Source organism: Taurulus bubalis (assembly GCF_910589615.1).
Source record: "Taurulus bubalis genome assembly, chromosome: 13".
Taxonomy (NCBI): Eukaryota; Metazoa; Chordata; class Actinopteri; order Perciformes; family Cottidae; genus Taurulus; species Taurulus bubalis.
The window spans coordinates 18,717,774-18,735,254 of record NC_136601.1 but is presented as its reverse complement, the minus strand read 5'-3'; the positions used below and the strand labels follow the sequence as shown (position 1 = coordinate 18,735,254).

General features: G+C 45.5%; 1 protein-coding gene across 6 annotated transcripts in view; it reads left to right on the top strand.

The window, feature by feature from the left end:
* The window catches only part of LOC306746264 (transcription factor COE1), a gene marked incomplete at both ends in the record, with an annotated part of 50,900 nt that overhangs the window by 16,198 nt on the left and 17,221 nt on the right, over window positions 1-17,481 (top strand). For all 6 annotated transcript variants that reach the window (XM_079229155.1, XM_079229157.1, XM_079229154.1 and 3 more), the window contains 3 exons: window positions 12,916-12,997; window positions 13,692-13,833; window positions 16,194-16,324. In XM_079229155.1, the coding sequence (XP_079085281.1) occupies window positions 12,916-12,997; window positions 13,692-13,833; window positions 16,194-16,324 (355 nt within the window). The remainder of the gene's footprint in view (window positions 1-12,915; window positions 12,998-13,691; window positions 13,834-16,193; window positions 16,325-17,481) is intronic.

Here is a 17,481-nt window from a genome sequence, read left to right as displayed (position 1 = left end):
CCTTCCTTGCCAAAACCACACACACACGTGCGCAGGAGACCACTCTCCTGGGTCAGGATGGGGGTTGCATGTGTGATGTGTGGATCAATCCGAGGGGTTATCCTGGCAAAAAGGAGCCATTAGTGACAGACCTGATCCTGGATCAGGCCTCATTAACTAAAAGGGCACAGGGGCTGTTTGTCCAGATAAAAGAAATGACCCCAAACCAGGGCCAATTAACTCAGAGGGCAGAGACTAGTTGAATTGATGGCATGCATTGTTTTGTTTAACAGAAGTTTGATTCGAAAAAGAAGCTGATTAGACTTTGCTTTATTGTGAATTTAAGCTTGTCCCTCAGTTATTTATTATTAAGGATGAGCGCACACACACTCAAACACATATATACACACACACACACACACACACACACACACGCACAGGGCAAGCCTCCACCTGTTCTCCTCTCTCGCCTGAGGGGACTAGTATGGTAGATAACAGTTTGAGTGGGCCTTCTGCAAAACACTAATCAGACCTAACACTGCCTAATTAGCACAGAGTCCACTGATTGGCTTACAGCAATAATTAACACAGGTGAGAATAATTAGCTCCCCACAGACCTGTTTGTGCGTGTGTGCGTGCGCGCCCGTGTGTGTGTGGAGGATGTTATTATGCAGTCTTGGTCCCCAGTGAGACTGAAGAGGCAGAGAGAAGAATCAAACTCATTACTGAAACCAGGCCAACCTGTGTTAGGTGCTCTGCTTTCCCACACCCCGAAAATTAGCCACAGAGAGCCCTCCCATCTCTCTCTCTCTCTCTCTCTCTCTCTCTCTCGCTCTCCCCCCACACTTTGCCAATGACTGCAGGTGCGTTTGAGGAATCTCACCGCAAGGTGAACCTGCTTAGATAAGATGAAACACAGACACGGGGCATCTTTTGTATCATATTCTGTCACTCTGGTGCTCTTCGTCTCTGTTTCATCCCCGCGCCTGGCCCTCTCGCCATCTCTCTTCAGGATAGTAAGAGCAAAATAGGGGAGCGGAAGAAATGTTGGCAAGCCTCGTCTCCCTCTCCATATTAAAAGCTTGAGTTCATAGCCTCTCCCTCTGCATAAAAAGGTATACCGTACACTCCATGAACTACTACTTACCGCCTGGCTGTATGTAGAAGCTACTGAATCAGGCTCTGCCAACGCCTCACGTTGCCTCTCTGAGAGAGAGAAAGATAGAAGGAGATAATGAGAAAGACTGAGAGGGAGAGACAAAGACAAGACAAAAGGGGACAGTGTTTTGTTGAGAGACTGGCCGTCGTTCATCAGTCTGTAAGCAGCATGGTGTCCTCCATCACGCTCTCCCCGGTTATTTTTTGCCAAAGTTCCGCTTCTTTGATCAAGGCAACATCACAGAGAAGAAGACAGGCACGCAGACGCTGAGAGGGGGTTAATATTGGAACACAATTGACGGCTTGTCACTTTTAGCTCCGAGGCACCGACATCGCCGAGTAGTTAGTTAGGTGCCGGAGAGGGAGGTAGAGGGAGGTAACACACACACACACACACACTCACACTCTCTCTCTCTCACACACACACACACACACCTCTTAGAGCTTTTCTGTGCTAAATAAATAACAAGCGACGATGTAAATTGGTGTTTTGCTGGAGTGTGTGGCTGCTTCTGGGATGTATTTTTCATGTCAAGACATTTTAGAGTGGGTTAGGAGTGCAGGATGTATGGATAATGAATTTAACCCCCACCTTCCCCCCTAAAACCATGCACAAACACGCAGTTTTGCTCTCATGCATACACACGGGGAAAGGGAGTCTAATATTCACCTGACCACAGGTGCATCGCAGCGTTAATGTGAGGCACATGTAGGCTGCCCCCCGCCTCCCTCTATACACCATTGTTCTCCGCTCAGCAGGGCCCGGGGAGGTGCCGGGGGTGACATCAGCCTATAAGCATACACTAGTAGAGACACAGCGCGAGAGGAAAGCTCATTGTTGGCTGACTGATCTCTAGTCTCGCACTGACAAGGCCCCCCTCCCCTCCATGTTCGCTAGATTTGTTTTTTGTTGTGTTCGCTCCTGGTAAACACTTGCCTCTCAAAACGGGCTTCTACTACCTCTGTCATGCCGAGGCTGTCAGCGCAGCGCTCAGCCGCACTGTACTCCACATCACACCGAGCTGCACACACACTGTAGAGATGTATGCACGAGCTAAATGGCTGTACTCAAACGCAGCGTAAATGCATATAAGAGCTGTTAAAGCAGTGTTTATGGGATGGCATTTGCATAGTGTTCACAGCACTTTCGGCGTCCTTTCGGCTTCCCGTACACACGCGTTCATAAGCTACACTTTTCCCCCTTGAATACTCTCAACATGCCTGCCTGACTAAAGAAACAAAATGAAAGAAGGTTGATTGAGGCAAAACAAGGAAGGTTGTTTTTTTTCTTCATATTTCCTGTTTCAATAATTAATATGCATGAGTTTTATGGCCGCTTAAGATGCGATCAATTATTCATTAACAGCATGTTAATTGCATCCACAGTCGTGAATATTTAACCAAACACTAAATCAATGGGGTCGAATGAGCAGCAATATGGACATTTTATAAGCTTTGCCAAAATTAGGTTAGTCTTTAATGAAAACGGCAGACAGCAGATTGGTAAGGGACAAATGTGAAGGAACTGCCTTCACGAAAGAAGGGAAGCAGATGTTGAGAAAGCAGACGATATGAATAAATGCAGGGTTGTTTACTCGTAATAGTACAGCCAGTGACTCTTAGCCTTTTCTTCTGCTTTGTCTCTTTAGTCTCACCTCCTCCTTTTTTTTCAAATGGAGAGGATGTAATCTCTTCATCTGTGCCCACTGTAGCCAGCCTTTTTCGCTCTCAAAGACTCCAGACTCCTTTGTCCTGGATCTTTGTGTGCTTGTGTGTCAGTGCAGCTCTCTGTTTGTGTGTGTGTGTGTGCGCGCGTGCGCGTGTGTGCGTGTGTCACAGCGGTGTCTGGACGTTGACATTTCTCTGCTTGGATAACCATCGCGCCCTCTGTCCCTCCAGCCATGACGCAGGGTAATGTCACCTGTCAGTCTCAAACTCCTACTTACAACCGCTGTCCCCCTCAACTCCCCCACCCCACCCACATGGAACACCACCAGTCCGCCACCCTCTCACCCCGACCCTAACTGCTCCTCCTGGCCCTCACCTGGGAGACAAAAGCCTTCTACCACCGCTCCATTCCCACTGCTTTTGTCTTCCTCTCCAGTACCTCATATGACTCCATTACCAAATGCTCTTTCACTGCCTTATATCCAAATGGCAACTCACCCGTTCCTCCCCCTTACATTTGCCCCCAGGACTCCAGAATATGGAATGGGAAGACAGCTAATGCAGTGAATGGGAAAGTCAGGGGTGGGAAGTTGACTTTTTGTCTGGACCCCAGTGCGTTCTGCGCCTGTTTTCAATTACTCTCATGGCACAGGCGGGGTGGAGGTTTATGCGTTATATGGGAATGTAATTGACTATAACTGCCCTCTTAACATTATCCAGGTGTACTAGCTGAGTGTGTGAGATTAGGCCCCGGGTCTTGGCCGTTATGGTGTGTATGGACTGTCTATGTGTGTGTGTTGTTGTTGATGTATTTATACCCTGCTGCTGTGAGGTGCTGCCCATTAGCACCGTATTTAAATCTGCCTTTTTTTCCTTGTGGGTTTCTGTGCGTGTTGTGTGTGTGTGTGTGTGTGTGTGTGTGTGTGTGTGTGTGTGTGTGTGTGTGTGTGTGTGTGTGTGTGTGTGTGTATGTGTGCACGCTCACACTACATGTCCCTTTGTGTCGGTTTCATCATTCATCTGCCTCTGTGTGCATATAAGAGTGAGAGGGAAAGTAAAAAAGAGGCAGGATACAGATCCAGTCTGCTTCAAGGGGGGGGCCTGACTTTACAAGGACAAAGTCAAAATGGGTCCATTCACAAGGCTGACACACTGTGATTTGTATGTATAGTGCTGTGCAGCCTGCGGGGCACAGCCCAGGGGCTATCACAGACACCCAGGCCAGTGCACGAGCACGGGGAGGTGGTGGAGGCGTACGGGGAGTGTGTTTGTGTGTGTGTGTGTGTGTGTGTGTGTAGAAGAAGAGGATTGTGTGTTTGTGTGTGTGGTGAAAAAGAGAAGCATCAACAGGCTGTCAATCACACCCCGGCCACAGCCTGTCACTCCTCGATAGAGCTCGTCCGGGGGAGAATGGGAGTCCCTGGGACCCTGAGAGAATAAGGGAGGAGGTGGAGGAAGCAGGGAGGAGGTCCGTCCGTCTCAGTGACTCGGGCTTGATTTGATATTTGATACCGAGCATGTGGCATTTGAATGCAAATCTATTTTGATTGTCCCCACGTCTGATAGGGTTAAGAGGATCCTATAGGGGATATGCATGTATGCATGTGTATAAGAGAGCTGGTATTTGGAGACAAATACAAAATGATAAAGAGAATTATTCAAATGGATTATATTACTCACCAATTCACTTGCATTAGGAGTTTGTTTTTCTCTAAAAGCAATATAGAGATATTTAATCAGAGTATATATATAAGATGATGGGTCAGAGGTTACAAAAATGTTTTGTGTAGAGAATCTTCTCCCCTTGTGGTTAAAGTACTTATCTTTATGTGGATAAACTTGGCAGTGTGTGTGTGTGTGTGTGTGTGTGTGTGTGTGTGTGTGTGTGTGTGTGTGTGTGTGTGTGTGTGTGTGTATACATCATGTGCATTGCTGTGTGTCTGTTTGAAAATGTGAGCATGTGCAGGATAATTATTTTCCCTGCTAGCATTTGGAGGATTGTGTTTAAAAGCAAGTAGGCAGACAGACAGGCAGAAAGATAGACAGGCGTATAAAGCCGGTATTACTGCAGTATGGAAATGTGAGGCTCAGTCTCCTCCCAATTAGAGCAGTGACTTCTGAAATGCCATAATACCCATTAATTAGCAGGCTGCTATTTTCTCAGTGATATGGCTAATTAGTCTGCGAGGCTCTACACTATCTGGACCATTATTATTGGGTTGAAGCCATGCAAACACACTCACGTACACACACACACTCTGCGTTCAAGTCGACGCGCAAACACCAGCGCACTCTTGTTCATATACATACTGTACGAGGGGTGAGAGACACACACGCAGCGCACACTGCAACAATTTCCCACAGTTGAGTGACCCTAATTTAAGTAACGCCATTATACGCCTCGGTGGCAGCATAGCACAGCATGAGAGAGATAATGGCCAAGGAGGGGATGTTGATGATCAGGTACAGACTGGCCGCACTCTTCTTCAACTATATGCTTGTCACACCATGTTATTATACTCTGATAAAAACCCAGCGAAAACAGCAGCCCCGCTCGTCCCCCCTGTGAGAAACAACAGGGAGACGTTTCAACCCCCTGTAATGACTTGGCATGTGTGTGTTTGGTGCTCCCTCTGCCTCGACAGTCCATCAGTGTCTCCCACCGGACAGACAGGCCACTGACACAGCACCAAGAGGCCGGGGAACCTTTTCAATCACTCCCTCACTTTTCCCTCTCTGTCAGTCGGCAGAAAGGCGTGATTGATCTGTTGTTTCTCCACGGCGGTGAAGGAGTGGAAAGAAGTTGTGTTGGGTGAAATAAAAAAATACAAAATACAAAAAAAAGGTCTGGCATGTGTGACAACTACTTTCATAAGTTTATTAATCATCTTCATCAATAATGCAGTCCTGGACCTGCTGTTGGTTGTCATGCAGTGTGTGTGTGTATTTGCATGCATGCGTGCGAGCGAGTGTGTGTTCACACCCCTCACAGCCCGATGAACTTCATAAGTGTCCCATCACCACTTTAATCAAATTACTTATGAACCAAAATTGACAGTTTTCATTAATTATAAAGGATTATTCTAATTGCGATTCAAATTTATTCATTTAGAACAGACGGCATTCAGTAATGTTTCAGGAAATTTGCATATTAAATGGAGAGGGAAGGCCATTAGCTATGCTAATGTATGCATGATTCCTTATTTTGTGATTGGTGGGCCATATGTAGCAGGCTGGGGGTGTGCAGGTGAGGAATCTAGAAGGAGCTGTAATATGTTTGATAAACACAGAGGGATGCAAGGCCAAAACGCACACATGTGCACATGTCCGCATGCAGACGCACACACACATACCAGCCAAGCCATACGTCTCTGTTCAGTATCAGTCTCCATCCGTCACACACACACACACACACACACACACACACACAGACTCGCTCTGCCCTCACATTTCTCTCCCACTCTCTGCTTCCATGTTGCTCCCTCAAGACCCATTGGAGGGAACAACTTTTCACCCGAGAACAAACACGGCACACTAATTAAGTTTCTGATTTCTGATCTTGCTGCATTTAGAAACATAACCTTGAGCCTGTGCACAGTCACAGTCATAGATATGATTTAATACGGTGCTTAAATGGAACAAAAAGAAAGAACTTTTGCAAGCGGCACATTCATCCCCACAATGTATGGGGCTGGTCCCGGGTTGACACAATGCTCTTTATCAAGCTATATATAGTCGATGCATTATGCATTAAGTTTAACATGTGCTTAAATCAACACTATTCAATATGAATATCAGTCTTCAACTAAGGTAGAGAGGAGAGCAGTTAGGGTAAATGACTGCGCGGGGAGGCACGCAGGCAGGCAAAGGCAAACGGTCTCTCACACACACACACACACACACTCGCGGTCACACACAGCCTTCGGCGGTGCGGCGGCGTCTACCCAGGCTGATGACAGGGCCATTATTCACTGGTCAGTCCCACGAGGGCAGGGCTTGGGCTGGACAGGGTAGCAGCGTGTCCCAGCATGGCAGGACAGCGCTGAGGTGAGAGGGACCAGGACCCTTCATTACTCTCATGGTCTGGGGGCCTGGAGCTTTTCTCTCTCTCCCTCTCCCTCTTTGTCTCTGTCTCCATCAGATTAATGGGCCAGGCCCCGACAGAGGAAGTGTTTCAATCAGCACCGCCTGCCAAGCTTGTCCATCAACCAGACAGCCTCTTATTCATCATGGCTTTGATACACGCACACACAGACACACACACACACACACACACACACACACACGTACACACACGCATGCAGAGATGTTTATTTGGTTGCATTCCCCCCCTGGTGCTGTGGTGTAAAAGCCAGGCCACAGGTATCGATGTTATCAGGCTACAAGTTGTTGAACCCAGCACTACTTTCTCCCACAAGCGAGCATGCAGGCGAGATCTCATAGGCTGTCTGTCAATGCTCCTTGCACGATTTCTCAGTTGAATTTTGAATGATCCTTTTCGGATGAAATGGATGAAACACAATTGGTTAAGTGTCTCTGGGACTTCTGTCCCCAAGCTGGGATTGGATCTCTGGCTCCGGGGGAAGCGAGGAGCGATCTCTCCCAAGTGGGGCCTCTCCCTCAGCGGCGTAGGCGCAGCGCGGATCCCCCCTGACCCAACGTCTCCCTCCTCCAGGGTCCATTTGTTCTAAGAAATATTTAACAACGGGGCACATTCAGCTGACATGACATGAGCAGATACAGACGGGGCGGAGGATGGGACGACGCACGGAGCGAGCTGGAAATGAATTTTTCAGCGCAGTGAGATGTTTTATTTGAATAAATCATGACACTTAAGATAGACATGAGGGCAATATAGAGGTGCTCGCTGCTACTTTGAGGAGTAGCACTCCAAAGGAATGGAGCAAAGTGTGCGTTGGTGTGTGTGTGTGTGTGTGTGTGTGTGTGTGTGTGTGTGTGTGTGTGTGTGTGTGTGTGTGTTGGTCTCACTCCCTCTGCATGTTTCTGTGTGTTCAATATGTGTTCTGCATATTTTCTTTCATGTTTTGTCTTCTTTTAGTCAATATTTGTCCTCTGATATTAGTAAGAACAGGATGTTTCGCTCCCAGTAAACTGGGCCACTGCAGCCTGTTACAGCCGGGTGTCAAGGCCCAGGGCCAGGCCCAGAGACAGACCTGGTTCTGGATTATTAATGTCCCCCCCATATGGAGGCAGGCCCCCTCCTTCACCCAGTGCCCCATACACCCCTGGGGTCAGCCTGCATGGCTCCTGGTGCAAGGCCCCCCTCATAAATCTCCCTAAATTAGTGTGTGTATGTGTGCGGGTGTATGTGCCTCCACGCTTAAACATATACTGCAGGCAGGGAGACAGGTCACCACGAAAACAAGCCAGTCAGGCTCTCTCGGTTGAAGTGTCAGTGATGCATAGCGGAAAGAGCGAAAGAGAGTTTCAGAACAGAGAGAGAATACGAGAAGTGAAACACAAGGGGAGGAAAAGAAAATACACAAAACAGGGGTTGAGATAGATATTTGATTCTCTGAGAACACCAGACTTCACTTCAAGTTTAGTCGCCTATTTGTCGCACACTTGTCTTCCGTTGTAACATTACATTTGCTTACAAATATTTACATTTCATTCGAGCTTGCCTCTGACTTCATTAGCATCGATTTCCTGAACAAGATCTCAATGCTTAATTGCAGAAACGCAAGGCCTCCATTCCTCTACCTGCCTAGATTAGTTCAGCATGTCCCACGGTGGTAACAGGCATGGGGAAGTGCTGTTGTGTCACTTAGTTAACCCCCGAGACAAATGGCTCCCCTCCGGAGCACAGTGAATTACACACCTCATGAAGCATATTATGAGGCAGACACAGTGCTTTTCTTCTGGAGATGATCTGTGCAGCAGAGATGGATAGAGGGAGAGGGAGAGGAGAGGGCTGAGTTATGGCATCACCCACAGCCATTTTTACAGCGCATCGCCATCAGAAACAGAGAAAAACAGAGAGAGGAGGGGCAAAAAATAAAGAAATGAGGCACAAAGATGTACAGCACAGTGTGTAACAAAAGGCTGGAAAGATGAATAAACTACAACTACAGAGGGAGAGAAAAAACCCACAGTTCTAAAGTTATCCATGTTAAATTTGACAAGGAAAACAACTCTTTACCTCATTTGTTGCTAATGTTGGAAAATTATTAGAAAATATAACAGCATTGTCCCTCGGAGGCATCCTTGCTGTTAGCTAATCGCTTAGACAATCTTTATCACCACAGTAATAATATTTAGATGCTACAGGGATTACTTAAAAGTTGTGTTATAATTGCTTTCCTTGTTTTTGTTTTTTTTTTATGGGCAGAGGGTGATTTTGTGTTTAATTGCTCCAAAGTGACAAATAATGCCCCGTATGACATGATGCAAGTGTGAGATCATTAAATTACTACGGCGACGGGCTGCATGTGTTTATTCATTCGTTTTTTCCGCTGTTACAAATTTATGCCATGAGGCTTCAAGAGGCCAAGCAGTTATTTACACAAATTCACTTCCGCAGCCATTCCTGGATTTGGGGGTAATTACGTGAGAGCAAAATGGTTTGATTTCATTTAATCCGGCCGGCACAGCAATTTGCAGTGGTGATATTTGTAGCTGTAGAGTCTGCAGAGTAAAACAGCTTAAAACTGGGGAGAGTCTCAAATACAAACAAGAATGTATGCAGGAGACAATATTTTATAGACCAAATGAGACTGTATGTTTTGAGATGAGTTACAGTTTAATCAATCGTCTGTACATTTTATCTCACAATAAAAATAGTAATCTAATTAAAAGATATTAGGTCTAAAGAATATCAGCTTCCGCTTTAAAAAAAACTATACGCAGAATCTTTTTGAAATTGTATACAATTGCTCCTCTGGTTGTTAAAATACTCCGATTTCTAGATAATATATCGATCTGACCTCTGCGACCTTAATGGCTGCTACGGCATTGATCATATGGGTATTGTTTCACACTAGGAATTGATTAATTGTTACATTAGCATCAAAGACTATTTCTGATTTCATTCCCTATTATTTGCTTTCAAGGCGGGGTTGAACTGAATCTGTATGCCATTGTGTAAAGGCGTTGTCAGGATTCTGGTGTAGCTCATTAACAAAACTAATCGTGTTTGGATTAAATAAATATCTACAGACATTTAAGGCGTTAAGGAGGAAAATAAACATCCACATAGGATTATAGATTGGTGTGATCTTTAGGAAATGTATTGTGACAATAACCAGCAAGCTACAAAAGGCCCAGTACTCTCCTCCCACCAGTCTGAGTCAGTTGTGCTTCCTTTAAGATTGCATGAAAAGTAGTTAGCAAGTGAGAAGAGAAGTGATTAAAAGCAATGAATACATGCTTTTCAATAGTGAGTGAGAACATTTGAAAATCATTTTCCAAAAGAATGGGATAACAAACCTCAATGTGTTGTATAAAAGAACCATAGCAGCAATATTCATTTTTGTTTTGTTCCTCGACATGCACTTTAAAATCAGTTGAAATGAACAGACGAGAAGTTGTTGCTGAAGGGATACTTGAGCTCATCGCATTTGGATGTGGGAGTCAGACTGAAATAAAAGTTATCAAAGCTAACATTAGAAACAGAGCAACAATTGTGAATCTTTAAATGCACCTTATCATTGATTAAAAAGCAAAGTAAACATGATAATAGATGGCTGAACAGAGCAAATGAGAGAATTAAAGGCTATCGTCAGCGATCTGTCCATATTTACTGGTCAGCTGTCAATCAGATTACCCATAAATCCTTATGGTAATCTCTTTGCTGTTGCATATCAACACGGACGGCTCTTCGCCCACCCGCCCCCCCTGCCGCACACCCACACTCTGTTGATCCATGTAAATGTGTGCAGCGGTGATTCCAGTCCCCCGGCTCCCCGGGAGATGAGATAGAGCACCGTGGAATCAACATGCCGCAGTTTTGTAATGTTTCCGTGCGGCTGACTTCAGACACCTTAAGTCATGTAAATAATGAATCAGATGATCCACGCGTGCTGGAGATCGAGGGGGCACGCTGATATATGGCTGAGCGAACGAGGCACGCTGACTTCCTCTTACTGTCTCTTTTTTTTGCACTCAATGTCTCAACAAAGTCTCTCGCTTCCTTTTCCTCCACCACCTCCTCCTTTCTCCAACCCAAAGTCTAATATTTAACCCCCTGATTTGGTCACCTCTGACTCTGGTGACCCCAACTTTCCTCTCCCCACTTATCCATCATCCGTCTATCATAAATGCCTCAGAGGAGGAGGACAGTTTGGGAAAGGAGCGGAGTCAATGAATTAAACAGGAGGTGCAGCGAGGAAGGTGGAGTATGTTGGACAAGTGGATGTGGTCCACAGCTGTCTGCAAGGCTGCTCTCTGACCTCGAGGAGATAAGAAAGTTGGGAGACCCTCAGCCTGTGGGGTCCAACAGCCACAGTGGGGGAAAAAAAAAACAACCTCCATCTCTCTGCTTCATGAATTATTGAGATATTGGCCTACAGCTTCTAAAATATACAGGAGGATGGTCTGTCTCGCCTTCACATACTCTACCTCGTCCGTCCGTCTATCTTTCCATCATTTTTCCTCCTCTCGCTTTCTACGTCGCTTCCTTTCCTCCCTCTCTTTCTCTTTTTCCTCTCCCCCTTCTCATTCAGATTTAGCCTCTTGCGCCAGCAAGATCGTAAATCAGAACACAAACAAAGAAGAAGAAGAAAAAGAGAGAGCGGCAGAGAAAGACAGTCTGTTATTCAGATCATAAGAGGCTTTTTTCTTCTTCACTTGAAGAAGAGTGTCTACCACTAACCAGCTGTCATGCATTTAAAAGTTGTCAGGGATAAATTCACAAGTTACATCAGATGCTTGTAATGTGCACAGCAGTGTGCTGGCCCTTGAAATGAGACAGAACTCTGGTCCGGCCATTTATCTTCTTCGCTCTCTTTGTTTTTTTTTCTTGTTTTTTTTTCTTCTTCTTCGAGATGAAGCAATTGTCCAAGTCACGCTGCCGCTTACTGTGTTTCTCTTGACATGCCTCTGTGTATGTATGTACGTGTGCGTGTGTGTGTGTGTGTGTGTGTGTGTGTGTGTGTTTGCGCGTGCGTGATTATATCTAAGGCAGTTGGCTCCAAACGCGCTGCCCAGTGCAGAATCCTAGCCATAACAAATGAACAGAGGGTAGAAAATAAGACATATGAAAGAAAAGCTGAGCAAAGGAGTGATTCTCTCTCTGGCTGTTGGAGATCTGTATTGTAAGCAGTTTCAGCTGTCAGCACTTCTTTGAGCTACCTCAAAGAGAGGAGGAGGAGGGGAGGGGACCGGGAAATGTTGTAGTTTTATTTTCCCCCTTTTGAGGGGTTCCTGTTTATTTGTACACGCCGCTGTTTATTTTCGCGGTTCATTTGATATTGTTTTTTTGTTTTTTTTCTGTTCAGGGAGACAGACACTGCAGAAGGGGTGGTGGTAGAGAGACGTACAGTACTGTAGTTTCAGTTAAAGAAGAAGTTGTCAGGCTTAAAGCCTTGGGGTGGGGCTAGGGAATAAATTGTCAGCCGTCCCCTTTCTGCTTTTCAGGCCTCCGGTGCTCCCATTCCCCCCTTTACTCCTCCCTCCCTCCCTCATTAAGTATTGATGTGGGTAGCCATACTTGCCATCTCAGCCTATTAATAATGCATGGCAGGTGCTGTTGATGTGGTCTCTCACACTGAGATTGAGAGAGGCAGGAATGGCAACACTGTGCTGCATAGTAGCTACAGCAAAACCTCCGTCACACGGCTCTGTAGCAGGGGGTGGGGGCTGCGTCTGCCCCGGTGAGTTTATGGCAAGCTGTGACAGCAGCTCGGAGATGGATATACAAGGTAGCATCTTACTCAATATCCCGGAGCTGTTTTTACATTGAAAACTCCCATTGTCATAAACAACTGATGGATGACGGTGGGACAGTGCGAGCCTTGTCTGCCACTGCTGTTTTATTAGTTTTATTTGTATCTTGTGATTTATTGAAGTAGCTCAAACTGTACTTTCAGTGACAGACAGCTGCTCTTTCACTAACTCATTTGTCTCTTCTTCTTTTTTCTGCATATGCAGGTTCTTCCTCAAGTTCTTCCTGAAGTGCAACCAGAACTGCCTGAAGAATGCAGGGAACCCTCGAGACATGAGGCGTTTTCAGGTTAGATGCAACCGCCTGCTTGCCTTGTAGAGGACAAACACCACATTTCCTGGGAATATTGTTCATACATTTTATACAAATTACCAGACATGGCAGCAGCATAACCTCCCAGCATTTATTTCACAGAGAAACAAAGCATTTACAGGGTCTCTCTCACTGTAATGTTCAGTGTGCTAGCACCAAACAGCCAAAGTCAGCAGCTAGCAGGTAAACATAGTGGAGCATCTGGCACCCAAAGAGCCTGATATTCCCCCTGAGGAGACAGTGGAGACCAAAAGCAGAGCTAAAAGGGGGTTAATATTGGATATCCACCTGGTGGTCAGAAACACAACTCAAAATGCATGTTTTAATGTTGCTCTCTGTCTCCTTGATGTATAATAGGCAACTTGTTGCGAAGAAGTTTGCCATATCAACTTTATAAGGCGAATATATACGTTTTGTCAACTAACGTTGCATCAGAACATATTTACTCCCTTAATTAACACTATGTTAACCACTTTTGAGGACGATATGAAATTGGAAGCGTTCTTATGCTCCCTTCAAAATAAATGTCTGCAATCCACATGAAGATTTTACAGGAATTTATAATACAATTTAAAATATAGATCAACAACACAAACACCATATACAATTTGCCGGTGCTTGTATCAAAGTGAGACTTATTGTTGTTTCCATCTGTCCTCCCCTGTCTCAGGTGGTTGTATCGACTACGGTGAGCGTGGAGGGTCACGTCCTGGCTGTCTCCGACAACATGTTTGTTCACAACAACTCCAAACACGGGCGCCGAGCTCGACGACTGGACCCGTCGGAAGGAGCACCCTCCTACCTGGAACACGGTATTAAAAGCAGGAACAAAATCCCAGGCTCTTTCTTACCGAGCTTTCTTTGTCTTCCTCACTTTCTTTCTTTCTGTTCAACTCCCCCCCCCTCCTCTCCCTCACCCTTTTCCCCTCCCTGTCTGGCTCCGCACTCAACCCCTCTTCTGTCTGCGCTCTATCCCTCTCAAACCTGCTCCCTCGCTGGCTTTCTTATCTCTCTCCTGCTTCCTCCCGGATTCTTACTTTCCTCCCTTGTAGGGTTTCCACTCGAGCTAGAGAGGAGAGAGTGGTAGCTAGTGAGTCTCTTGTCTCTCCCTCGTGGCTTGCTCCCCCCAGGTCTCTGCCTCTGGGCCTTCTACTCTGCCTCGCATAAGCACTATGTGTCTTATGAGGTCTGTTCTGCTTAAAGCCAACACTGGCTTTATTTCCTCGGAGACCTGCTTTTATCCTCCAACCCTCCATCACTCCCCATCTCTCAGGTTTACTCCATACACACACACAAAAAGCCCACGCACACACACACCCCCGCCGCATGCACAGCCAAACCCAAACCTTTAATACTTCATAATGACATGTGCACATGATTTAGGAGCCCGCACTGATTCCCAAGTCCCTAATCCAGTTATTTTCTCATTTCGATTTCCCAGACATTGAATAAGAGAAACATATTTTTTTTTTCTTTGAGGAAAGTCAACCTCAGGGATGATAATGACAAAAAACTAAGAAGGGATTTACATGATGGCCCACAGTAGATTGCATTACGATTGAATGTTACGGTTAAGTCTTTCTACTGACCATTCTCCAGAGGTAAGATGGACCACTTGTCCATGCGACTGCTCACAGACGATTTAAAAAGTTCACAAAGATGAGACATATTGGAGACGTCAGCGAGACTTGGATCTTACACAGAGCGGAGAGAACACACAGTACGCTAACATATGTTCCCTGTGTCAGAGAGATTTGTTTGGGAATTTCCTCTTCTCTGATTTTCTACTCTCCTGATGACGGCGGTTGGAAGGAGCAACAACCAGAGTAAGAGAGCAAGACAGGGGGGGGAGATGTAGGCGCAATGAGAGGAAGGGATAAAAGTGCATGATAGTATAGAGAGCAGGTAAAATGAAAAGAGGCAAGGCAGCGGTTTCTTTTTGTTTCTAGTGTGTGTGTGTTGAGTTTGTGTGCAGGATACACTACTTTTGGGGCCCATTTCAGGCGTTAATAGATGAGTAGTGCACGGAGTTGAACAGATGGCACCGAGGAACACCCCAAAGTATAATCCTATCACATGGATTCACGTTCCACCATCTGGTTAATCCACACACACACACAAACACACATGCACATGGAGCGCACATAATATCAGCGGCTGTGAAAAGGAGGCATCTTAGGCCATGATTACGGCCACAGATTGCTGCTTGGTGAACGTTGATCTCTGCAGGCGTATCGGGGGGCTAAATATCATTCCAGCTTGTTGGGGAGGATCAACAGAACAGGGAGTGAGGCAAAGAGCAAAGGCTAGGCTGCAGGGAAAAAAAAGTCAGCCTAGTCTAAAGTGGATTATGCCGCTTTACAGAATTACAGCATGTCTGACAAGCTGCATATCTGTTAAGGAGAGGAGATTTAGCTTGTATAAACATGTATTTTCACAATGCTGTTCTTTTCTTCAATCACATCCAGTAATCTCCAAGTCAATAATGCCAACTGAGAAGGTCAAAAAGCACATTGAATACCAGTTATTGAAAATGTGGTTTATTGTTGTTATTTCATGTGCTTTGTCCGATAAGACACAAAGAATATGTTTTCAGAGAAAACATCGAAAGCTTAAAAAAACGCATTACAGACATCCAAGCGGGGGCTGAAATGACCCCCTGTGGTCTCGCGCTCAGTGGCCGAGCGCTGCAGATACAGTAGCGACCACAGATGTACCAAACGGACAGCTGAGCAGGAGCTAAGTGTTTGGTTAATGAAGGCGGCGTATTCAGAGGACAGAGCTACTGTTGGCTCTGCTCTGCTCCCCGGTCGCGTGGCCTTTGATCAGACACTCAGCACACCTGACATTTACACGCCTGCACGCTTTGCCACGTGTCATAAAACAAGCGCACCGCCGCTGCCCTCACACAGAGGGCAGGGGTGATGTTTAATAACGGGGTGCGTATAATCACTATGATTAGTATTCCTCGCTCGCCCCCGACCCCTGGGAGAGAGGAGAGAGGTGATGTGTGTGTGTCTGTCTGTGTGTGTGTGAGAGAAAGAGATGGGGAGGAGTAGAAGAAGAAGATGAAGAAGAAGTGGGGACTATACAGTATGCCAATAGCACAGACCTGTATGGGCTGTCATTAGGTTGGTTAACATCGAATATATTCTGTCTGTGACTCTTGCAGCAACCCCCAGCATCAAAGCCATCAGCCCAAGTGAAGGCTGGACCACAGGGGGCGCTACTGTCATCATCATCGGGGACAACTTCTTTGACGGCCTGCAGGTCATCTTTGGAACCATGCTGGTCTGGAGTGAGGTAAGTGTCACCACCCGGTCATCGGTGTGTGTGTGTGTGTGTGTGTGTGTGTGTGTGTGCGTGTGTGCGCGCACGCATGTGCATATGAGTGCATCCTGACCACTCATCAACAGTAGGCTTTTCTACTATAAACCAATGGTTCCCAACCTTTTTGGCTTGTGTCCCATTTCAAACAAGGCGATGTGGAGTTGTTAGCAGTTTAAAAATGTTTTGTTTCTCAGATAGTTTAGGAGGCTTGTTCAAGGTCTAGAGAGGTGAAACTATGCAGTATTTCAAAAGGAAAAAACTCACAAAAAGACAAAATTATGTTACAGAATTATGTTTTCCTTACTTTGCTTTGATCGTCTTGTCACTCTATCAAATATACAGTATCATGGGATCCCTGGGTGGATGGGTCTCCTGGAAACCAGTGCTAAATCGATTTGTTAATTGATAGTTGATGAACAGCATATTTTAAGTAATTTCAAGTAAAATGCCATTTAGATAGCATTTGCTGGTTTGAGCTTCTGAAGATTTTCCAATTTTCGCAGTTCTCTTGACTATAAAAAAATACTAAATGGATAATTAATAATGACAATGCTCATTAATTGCAGCCCTACTGCAAACCCATATCAAAAGTATATCAGCCAGCTTTCTAATTTCTCTCTGTAGCCAATTTTATTTGTGTCATATCTCTTTTCAGCTCCACTTTCTGTCTTCAATTATGTTAGTATCTGCCGTCTTGGAATATGTGCACACCGTACAATATGAATCTCTTTGTAAGGAGCGTCTGCCACATGATTAAAATGTAAATGTAGTGTATGTGTGAAATTGAAGGTCAGTGAGCAGCGCAGCTAAACAGCTTTGTCTTTAGTAAAGGAATAATTCTATAAAAAGCTCCTATATTATCTAGCTGAGAGGTGAGTGGGGCCAGACAATGGTGGAATGAAAGCGTAGCTAAGTGAGCAATGAAAGGGACAGTTAGAACAACACACACGCTCACACATGCACATACACGATAACTGCTGGCAGAGGTATTGATAGCTTTTGAGCACCGCTAGCTTTGAGTGCTAGTTGACTGTAGCGTGCCGAAAACGAGCACTCAGTGAAGTCTCATCTGTGTTTTGTCTTGTTACCGTTTCCCTTCAAAGACCCTTCAATATACACACACAGATATA